Genomic DNA, 10,931 nt, shown 5'->3' with positions numbered 1-10,931 from the left:
TATTCACTGAATAATATTATATAAAAATTAATTATTGTCAGAATAGATTACAAGCATGAAAATCCAATTGGCATTCAGGTCAACTATTCTAACAATTTCTTCTTTCATTTCGTAAGTGATGGAATATGAGGCCTTGAGAATGACCATGTTAGCTAGAGGAGGCCACTTGGTTTTCACTCACTAAAAAAGCAATTCTTCCTTGAGATTGACCATGATCGCTAGAGGAAGCCACTTGATTCATTTACTAACAATTTTATAACCAAGCCTAATCTTAAGGGATCTCAATGTAATTTACCCTTTATATTATTCGTTTTAAAATTATGAACTAATGAATATTGTCAAAGTTAATTTTAATTGCTCCTTTATAGACAAAGCCATAATGAAATTTTATTTTGGAATAATAATGAAAATAATATAATAAATACTTTAATAAATAAAAAAATGAGATTTTTAGACATAAAGAGCATTATTTTTACAATAATCAATTAATCTTAGAAATTGATAACTTGTGTTGTTGTTTCATGGACTAAATTCTTGTCTACCCTAAAATACAAAATACTTGTATTTTCCCATTATATGCCAAGGTAGACAATGACACAAAGAAAGAAAGAAATGAATAATAGAAATGTTAATATAGATATGTATGGGTGCATGGAAAGGTAGGGAAAGGGGCAGAGAGAGAGCGAGAGCGCAACAGTCCCTCCTTGATCTGCCACCCCTTTTAACTCTCTTCCAAATCTGCTTCAACTAATATTTATGTCATTAACAAAATCATGACATTTCACCCTTGATTGGGGTTTCTGAATTTGTCATGCTTTCAAGGATGGAAAGGGAGAGGAGAAAGAGTGATTATTACGGAGATATGGATCTTCTTTCTCGAGAATGGTAGGATCATCGTTGTTGTCGACTTGGAACGTTTCAAAACGACCCTCAGGATTTGATTTCATAGCTGTCAAACCAATGCGCTGCCCAACTCCATGGGTTCAACCTTTTCGGTCTGTAGGCATTTCGCTGTGACATTGAAATCCCATTCAATATCAGTGGTAAGCACAACGAAACACACTGCCAACTTGATGAGTTCTTACCATATTCATTTTAATATTATTTGCTAAAGATGGTTAATGGCAAATAGTCAATCCAATTGGCTTTTGGTCACCCATTTTAATATATTTATATTTCTGAAAGCACCTCGAAGTACGAGTGGATGGGCCAAAAAACGCACAAGCGAAAGTGGCGATAATAAAATGCATAAATTAAAACAAAAATGCAATAAAACCATAGTTCCAAGGGGTGTGCCCTTGGAGTTTTCGGGCGTTTGATGTAGTTAATAAAAATAAATTACAATGAAATTTATAGGGCTAATGGTTGAATGTAAAATGAGAGGTGAATAAATCATAAATCAAGAATTACCTTTGATTTTGATTTCTTTCGAATCTCCTTCGTTTGATCCGTTCATGCAAGGCTTCAACGTAAAACCCCTCTAAAGTTGCGTCCCCACCACATCGAAACTTGGGACTCCTCAACTCATTTGCTAGAAAAGAATTAAGGAGAAAAATACACTAAGTGTGCACAAGTGGGGGTTCGGCCGAGTGGGGTAATTGGAGAGACGAAAATTATTTTCTTACTTTGTTATGTATTCATTAGTTATTCCAAATAACTAATATACATATATATCCCTTGTATGGATGCATTAAAATATGTCTAGGTTCGTTTAATCATCCATAAGGTAATAAAATCCTTTATTCCAAATAAAGGCACTAACATGACACTCTCCAAAAGTGAATTTGTTAGTCAATAATTTTCTTTTCTACATCGACTTAATTGATGGGCTTGGCCAATTTTAATTAATTAAAATATAAGGCCCAATAAATTTTAATTAAATCAAATTTAATTAAAGCTCACTTAATTAAGTCTATCATATATTTAGTCCAATTAAATATATGAACCCAATAAGCCTTAATTAAATAATAAGTCCAACTAATTAAATAATAAGAGCAAGCCCAATATAAATTAATCCAATTAATTTATCCTGAGTTTATCCATCCAATGGATCCTCTCATATATAAATAATCTAATTACTTATGGAATTAATTATCAATTAATTCATGGTCCCTTCTTGGTGATTTATCTGTGTCTCTTTAGGTTCATCTTTCAACTAGACTTGGGCTAGTGTCCAACATTGTTATTAATTAAATTCAATTTAATTAATAATTATTTATCAATCCTTGATCAAGAAAGCCCGTCACCATTGGTGGCCGCTAGCAACAGTCCATGGCACTAGAGACTAGGAGAAAATCCATGTGAACTTTTAGGCTCCCGATCCATACGGGTACGGTCCTTCTGTCTACTGTCTCCAGGCCTTAGTCTAGGACATGAAATTGGGTGTCAGTTTTTATCTTAGACTAGGCGTCTATACTTAATACTTGAGATAGCATTACGCCAAATTGCTCGATCTAGGAACCTCTTTTTCCTATTTGACCAATGACTGTGGCCACAGGTTTATAGAGCGTTAACGCATCTCGAAGTGCATAGGAGATACCTCTATCACGTTTTGACAGCGGACGGTTCCTTTTCTTGAAATCCACCTTCCTCGCTACATACTTTGAATGCACTAGACAAGGCTTATAATGACCATGTATGAGACACGATCACCTCTCACACAAATTTAAGATACAGTCATAGCATGCACGTGACTGTCGTAATTTCTCAGTTTGAGAACTACCCCCGTACTATCGGAGCCGGGGGACTCAAGTTATACTGACAAGCCTCCAAGACTTCCATATGACGATTTCCATGAGTCAGTTCAGTCGATGGACTGCCTAGTCCATCGACCCATTAAGATAGCATAGATGTCCCATGTCTGTCGCTGATGAAACACGATACTCATCAAATGAATGCAACTCTTAATGCAAGTCTACATAGGACACTTACATGCCCATTCTCGTGGTCCTCGACTTGGAATATTTCAGACCCAACCCTAAAAGTTGGTTTCATGACAGCCATCTAATGCGCAATCCAACTGTTGCACGGCTGTTCAAGGTGGTTTATGGACTTTGTTGTGATGTTTGAATTAAATGCAAATATAAATATAATGAGCACAAGAAATGAAATGCCAATAGTTAATATTCATTTTATTTACTAAATAATATTACATAAAATCGAGTTATTGTCAGAACAGATTACAAGCATGCCAATTCAATTGGCTATCAAGTCACCTATTCTAACAATTTCTTCTTTCATTTCGTAAGTGATGGAATATGAGGCCTTCAGAATGACCATGTTAGCTAGAGGAGGCGACTTGGTTTTCACTCACTAAAAAGTAATTCTTCCTTGAGATTGACCATGTTTTCTAGAGAAAGCAACTTAGTTCATTTACTAACAATTTTATAACCAGGCCTAATCTTATGGGATCTCAATGTAATTTACCCTTTATATTATTCGTTTTAAAATTATGAACTCATGAATATTGTCAAAGTTAATTTTAATTGCTCCTTTATAGACAAAGCCATAATGAAATTTGGTTTTGGAATAATAATGAAAATAATATAATAAATACTTTAATAAATAAAAAAATGAGATTGTCAGACATAAAGAGCATTATTTTTACAATAATCAATTAATCTTAGAAATTGATAATTTGTGTTGTTGTTTCATGGACTAAATTCTTGTCTACCCTAAAATGCAAAATACTTGTATTTTCCCATTATATGCCAAGGTAGACAATAACACAAAGAAAGAAAGAAATGAATAATAGAAATGTTAATATAGATATGTATGGGTGCATGGAAAGGTAGGGAAAGGGGCAGAGAGAGAGAGCGAGAGCGCAACAGTCCCTCCTTGATCTGCCACCCCTTTTAACTCTGTTCCAAATCTCCTTCAACTAATATTTATGTCATTAACAAAATCATGACATTTCGCCCTTGATTGGGGTTTCTGAATTTGTCATGCTTTCAAGGATGGAAAGGGAGAGGAGAATGAGTGATTATTACGGAGATATGGATCTTCTTTCCCGAGGAATGGTGGGATCATCGTTGTGGTCGAGATCAGAGCCAGCTTCATTCCCATCGTCTGCCACCTCCATTGGCGTAGGCCTTAACGGTGGGGTGAATTACATAGTACACACCGTCTCCAAATTTGATACCCTTGCTGGTGTTGCCATTAAATACGGCGTTGAGGTAAATATAATTTCAGGTATTTAATCCGGTGTCAATGATTCTCTCTTCGATTCCAATTGGATAGTAGTCTGTTTATCTTTTTTGTACTTTAGGTATCAGACTAGCACCTTGATACATATTTGTTTCTTTATTTTTCAATCTTATATAATATGTGATCTAAATTTTGTTTCTTTTGCCTATTACGAGCATTATACTGTTAATTCTTATTCCTTTTATGGGTTCTCTTAATATGGAGTAGTGCAGGTCGATTTCTAGTACTTTGTTCCCTATTATTATCTGAGAGAGTTGGATTTTTGTCTCCAATTCTTTAGAGTACAAAGGTTTTGAGATCAACAAGACAAAATAAGCATTGAACTCTAGGTTATAGTGGTGATATTTCTTTCACTATGTTTGTCATTGCATGCTACTTGGTTGCTAATTCTGCAGTTAATAAAGGATTTAGTTAACTTGCATGTCCTTTTTTATCGCTATTGGGTTCATGAGAAAGCTAATGTTTGTGTATATATTTGTTTTGAGATGGGGTTAGGTGGCAGATATAAAAAGATTAAATGGATTGGTGACGGATCTCCAAATGTTTGCTCTTAGGACACTTCAAATACCGCCTGGGAGGCATCGCCCTTCGCCCAGCTTATGCAATGGTCACGATTCTCCTCAACGGTATTTGGGTTCATTAGAATTTGTAATATTTTCATTTTTCTGATCTACATTGCATAATTGCAAGTATCAAATGCAATGATTTCATTGGGAAATTCACCAATAAATGGATACTTATTGATGTCTGCTTAATCTACTTGGAACATAATTTTTCAAACTCTATCTTGTCCTTGTTGATAGATGAGTTTTAATAATCATTACAAATTAGTTATGTCGTCTAAGTGTATTATACATTAGGATTAGTTTAACTCGTGAAAAGAATAAATGGTTTGTAAATGTCTCTTTTCCTCCATTTCTTGGACTGATATTAATCTCGTTGGGGATTTTTAGTTTCTAATCCTTATACAATCCTTGGCGTGATGCCTCTTTTTGCAGCTACATACCTACTGAATTCCATAGTATAAATAAGTTGCGTTAGTGCTTTTCCAGTCCCCCCTTTGGTGTAGAATTGAACTCAAAATTAACTTGCATATAGTCCTAGTTTGGGCTTGCCCAGTTATTTGGTAGTGGCATAAAATCATGCTATATGGGATAATTGTTCTTGGTTTTGAAGACCTAGTAAAGCGGAGTTATCGCATATATTTGTATAAAGTAGTAAGTTGCATGTAATTGAAATAGGTAGCACAATTGAGTATCCTAACATCAGTCACCGTATTGATAGGAAAACGCATAAAAAAGGGGTGAATAGCAATTTGCCCCATGTGATATTGAAAATGAGTACATTACTCCATCATGAAAAAAATATAGCAATTTATCTTCTTGTACTTTTTAGAATGAAATAATTTAACTCCTTATATATGAAAGTAAATTGCTTCATTTTAAAAATCATAAGGGGATAAATTGTTGTATTTTAAAAAATATAGGGAGATAAATCGCTATTTGTTTTTTCATAAGGGAATAATTTGCTCATTTGCGATATCACAAGGGTGTTGCTTGCATTTTTTTTTCATAAAACAGTCTAGTAGTTTTGTATTTTTTTAGGTAATGCTCTTCCTTTTGGGACGGGAGGATTAGGAAAATCCTATTGATTGTAGCCTTCTCAAGACATTTGGAAAAAGCATGAAAAAAAAATGGCTTGAATGGTACGATCCCTCCGTTACCCCAGAATGAAGGGGGTGATCTCGTAGTTCTTGGTCTGTGAAGATGCGTTGTTAGGCGCTCTATATTTTTTTTTTTATATATATTTTGTCTATTTGATTATGTCGTTTTAACATTTCGCCATCTAACTTTTTTTCGGGGTTAACTTACTATTTCAACATTGCCAAATTTGCAAGTTACCATATATGACCATTTTTTAATCAAATTTTGTAATTGAAAAATATCATATGCAGTGCACATATGTTATTTAAGGGCAAGGTGATGTTTGGATGAGATACAGTGCACTGCATGTGATGTTTTTTCATCAAAAAGATTATTGAAAACACAAATAATGTTTAGATGGAAAAGTGTAAAAATAAACATATTTCGAGTGACAAAATATAATATACGTTTTTATTTTGTTTAGAGTAAATTATAGCTATACCTCCCCATGTTAAGTCTAATCACAATATTCCCTTGATATTTAAAAAGTTATGTCTACATTGATGAAGTTGTGGCGAATTAGAAATCCAAACACTATTGACAAATATACCATTAGGAGAGGTTTGATTTAAAGTTTACAAAAACAAAACTAACAAAAAAGAAACTGGACCTCATAACCTCAATCATATTGGGACTCTGTATTTTGTCAATATATCAGGGTATTCATGTACTATATCAAAAATATTTTGTTTACATGAACAGAATGTGTATGGTAATTTAACGGTTTTACCTTTGAATATATGGAATATATGCAATTTTTATGACATAATTGGGTGTTGATGTGATGCATAGGTCAAGAATAGTGAGGCCTATGTAAATTTAGAGTTATATTTACACTCCATACCTGTGATGAAGCAGTTAAGAATAGTTAGACCTGTGTAAATGATATTGAAATTTTTAGCGGGTGTATGTATAATTTTGTATAAAATAGGAGTGGTTTGCGTAAATAGAACATAAGCCAAGAAATGTACATGTATTATCCCTAAATTTTATGTCTTAAGTGGAGTTGCTTCCAATATATGGATGACACGACACTTTGCTAAATCTGAAAAATGTTGGTGTCTGTTTGTAAGTTAAAACTTACTATAAAATTTCTTAGGTCTCCATAACTCATATATTTTTTGTTATGTATAAAATTTCTATATTTTAGAGCACGTTGGCTTATCGCCATTACTACCTTTGATGTGAACAATTTATACTTATTATGATCCTCTCTAATGCAGCCATTTGTGGTGTTCGCAATTTGGTTTACTAAGTGAAATAAGCATCAAAAATGAAAATTTTTGATCAAACTGAAAAACCTACACCTAAATATTTGATATATTTCCCAACATTTAATTTCCCAAAACTTAGATGTTAATTTCTCTACTAATTCTCGACACTTGTGGTTTTCGGCTATTATAATTACCACATCTGTGTTTGAAAAGGGCTTGTAGTTCAGTGCGAAGGACATATTTCAGCCATCGGAATTCGTAGAAGTCTGATGAACTAAACTAAGCCTTTAGAAGGGAATTTTTGAAAGACCAAACCAATATTTTAGCTGTTTCACCTTGAATGCTAATGATGAATAATACCTGGTGGTAAATATGGAGATAAATCTTAGGAGTGTCTATGTTTTGGAAACGACAAGGGCTAGGACTAAATGGCCAAACTTAAAAGTTGATTAATGTATTCACACTTTTGTTTAAAATTACTTTTATGTATTACAACAGTTATGATTACTTGCCTGCAAAGTTGATGCCACAAACTATAGTCTCTTGGCTTTTAGGATTAAAGGTAATTTGGTCCTCTAATTTTAGGTAATTCTCATTTTAGTCCCGTAATTTATTAGGGTTCCATTTTAGTCCTGTATAACTTAAAAAAATTCAATTTTGGTATACATATGGTCGTAAATTTGCCTCAGTCACCGAAAAAAGTTACATGGCCTTCAAGTGACTTTTTAAATTGGGTGTTTCATTTTTATTGGCTTAAAAAGCTCACGTGGCGACGACATGAAAATAAAAATGTGTACCAAAATTGAGCTTTTTCAAGTTATAGAGGACTAAAATGGAATCCTAGTAAGTTAAGGGACTAAACTGATAATTGCCTGAAGTTAGGGGACTAAAATTGCCTTTAATCCGTTTGGCCATTAGACTTTTTAAACTAATAAAAATGAAAACCTCAATTTAAAAAGTCACATGAAGGCCATGTGACTTTTTCCGGTAATTGAGGCAAATTTCCGATCAAATTTATACCAAAATTGAACTTTTTGAAGTTATAGAGAATTAAAATGAAACTGTAGTAAGTTACGGGACTAAAATAAGAATTACCTGAAATTAAGGAACTAAAATTGTCTTTAATTGTTTAAGTATATGCAGTGAAGACCATTCTACCTAAGAATGAGGGTAAAACTCAAAGTTTAAGGTTGAGTTGCTTAATCAACTTTTTGACTGAACCATATTGATGGATGTTATTACAGTAGTATCACCTTAAAACATGGGAGTAGAAATCTATAGCTATAACTTTTTTATCATTTCACATCTTTAAACTAAGTCAACTAATTGTGTTAGGTTAACTAGTTGCCAGCCTTTTGTGTTATTTATCAACTAAACAATTATGCACTGCTAGTCAAAAAATCATTTTTATTGTGTCATAAATATATCAGAGGTGATTTCAACTTGTGTCTAACCTGCCATGGACATGTTCATAAATAAATAGAAATTTAAAAGAAAAAATTGAAACATGTGATGATGTTCTTGTTCATGAGGCAAGATTGTTCTTTAGTCACATTTTAGAAAGTATGTAAGTAGCAAAAAAATAAATATTCTAACCTAGTTGAGAAAATAATATTATCACATAAAAAATTCATTTTTCCCTCTTTACCTTTCTTTACTAAAGACAACTTTTATTTTTCTTTCAAGTATACTAGGTCTGTGAACCACATAGTATAATTCTAGCACGCTCACCAACAATTTTCTTCTATATTTGTAATTTTAATACCAATCTCATGTTTGCAAATGTACATATTTACCTTATAATTATAGAATATAATAACATCTAACTATATATTTGCAAGTCTTGAGGAGTTGTGTTCTGTCCTAACATTTTTAGAATAGTTGTGTCTTGTTTCCATAACATATCATTTTTTGTATTCTCATGTGCACATGGGTGCATCATAGGGTATTTGTTTTCATTCTGTAGTGTCTTTTGCCTATCCTATATTTGTCTTTTGATTATTGGATAACTGTTTGTAATTGATTTACTTATATGAGGTGCCACTATAGTGGATTATGGTCTGTATAACTTCTGAAAACACTTGGTAGCTGTAGGGAATTTAGGCTTTCCAAATATGAACTAAGGAGAGAATTGCAAGTGGGCTGTATTTTCCACAATTTTGAAAAATGGGTATGAAAATTGGATACTGATCAGCTCTTGATGGAATGAGACCTTCTTAGCAGAAGGTAGAAGTGGTCTTGATTTCACATCATTTTTCGTTAGAGTTGTGCTATCTCCTCTAGACCATAGTGTCCTCTCCTAGTTCTCTGAGGGTGTAACCATGTCCTGGTTATGTGTAGTCATAAGCCTATCTGAAATAGTGATGATGATTATAAATTAAGAGGTTTATAAAATTACATATTTGAATCTCACTTGCAGGCCAAACAACTCTGAGCAGACTCCATGCAACCGTAGACATTCTGAGTTATTTGATTCTTTTCAGTCACTAAAACTAAAATCATCTTCGGAGCATAAAGTTTGTCAAGCCATGAGCAGCTTACAAGGTTATTATAGTCTTAGTCAACCAGATCAAAAAGCTTCTTCCCAGGGTTTTGAAATGGTTGTCTACCGTAATGGAATGGGCCATTATATGGACGGTGGGCCATTTTCCACATCTTCATCTCTTTCTAACCCACCTCTAAATCGTCATAGAAAATCAAAAAGTCTAGCTAATGGTTTAATGTTGGCAAATGGTGGTGTGCTTGATCCGTTTTTATCACAAGAAGTTGAAACTAGTGGCCCTGATAAATTAATTGAGAAGCTATTGAGACGGCGTCGAAAGTCTGAGGATTTTACAGGTCTTCCCACAGAAAAGCTTCTGAAGGATGACAACAGTACAAGTAGTGCCATTTCATCAATCACTGGCAAAGGTTTGGCTCTTAGAGCCAAATCAGCCACCCGAACTGCCTCAGGAGTTGATGGTGAATTAGGTGGACTGTACCCAATTCCCATGGGTTTAGGCGATTCATATCTAACCGACACCGTCAATGGAGTAAGGAAGTCACCAAGTACATCAAGTTTGCTAGAATCAGATAGTGGTGCATCATCATCAACATGGGCAACATCTAAGTGGAGTTTGAAACAAGATTTTCAGGCTCTTTCTTCTGCAGCTATACCTATTGGTCGAAGAACCAAAGCAGCACTTGATTAGTTGAATCCTTTATCAATCACACAATGTTTCCTTTTCCAAACATTGAGAAAAATTGATTAGCCTATGGTCAATAGCAGAGAAAGATTCGGTTGATTAGAAAATAAACATTTGCGATGAAAGAACAACCTATCTTACAGCTTTCTTGAAGGGAGACCCATTGTCTGCTTTGTAGAGTCGGAACTAATGCCTAGAAGTTGATCACTTGGGGAGCAAAAAGCTCCATGTTTATTCTGCTTTGCTCTGAGATAATCGCTGGAGCATGTGTATATGATTCGTGGAACCTTTATAGCTATTGTATATTAGATACTAACCTCGGTTTATTTTGATGATGAGGAAAACGGAATTCACAAACAATATTTATTCATGAATATATTTTCTATATGTTATTCTTTCCCATTATTAATTCAAAAACTAAGTGTCTGAGACGCTTCGCGTGGCAATATCAAAAAAGCATGTGAAATCCATATTAGTATTATTATATTTTAATATGCCAGCCAATGTTTTTAAACACGAATTGGACCGCCTATTCGACCGATTCAATCGAAAATCCGACCTACATCCGGTTCAAGTATGAATACAAAAGTGTGGGTGGTCAAACTCGGAATGCACCGGCCAGA

General features: G+C 33.9%; 1 protein-coding gene across 1 annotated transcript; it reads left to right on the top strand.

Moving 5' to 3' along the window:
* Nucleotides 1-3,789: 3,789 nt before the first annotated feature.
* LOC105159791 (uncharacterized) lies at nucleotides 3,790-10,653 on the top strand. The gene is made up of 3 exons (XM_011076981.3): nucleotides 3,790-4,175; nucleotides 4,702-4,832; nucleotides 9,543-10,653. Exons 1-3 carry the CDS (start codon nucleotides 3,945-3,947, stop codon nucleotides 10,312-10,314), a joined length of 1,134 nt encoding a protein of 377 aa, XP_011075283.1. The 5' UTR covers nucleotides 3,790-3,944; the 3' UTR covers nucleotides 10,315-10,653.
* The last annotated feature ends 278 nt before the right edge of the window (nucleotides 10,654-10,931 follow it).

Source organism: Sesamum indicum, linkage group LG4, assembly GCF_026168435.1.
Source record: "Sesamum indicum cultivar Baizhima isolate 11 linkage group LG4, ASM2616843v1, whole genome shotgun sequence".
NCBI classification, from domain to species: domain Eukaryota; kingdom Viridiplantae; phylum Streptophyta; class Magnoliopsida; order Lamiales; family Pedaliaceae; genus Sesamum; species Sesamum indicum.
The sequence above is the reverse complement of the archived record's forward strand: the minus strand, read 5'-3'. Positions and strand labels throughout refer to the sequence as shown.

Coding starts and splice junctions, on each gene's coding strand:
- LOC105159791 (XM_011076981.3), top strand. CDS start 3,945: ATGCTTTCAAGGATGGAAAGGGAGAGGAGAATGAGTGATTATTACGGA. Junction 4,176..4,701: donor CCATTAAATACGGCGTTGAG/GTAAATATAATT, acceptor AGATGGGGTTAG/GTGGCAGATATAAAAAGATT. Junction 4,833..9,542: donor GGTCACGATTCTCCTCAACG/GTATTTGGGTTC, acceptor TCTCACTTGCAG/GCCAAACAACTCTGAGCAGA.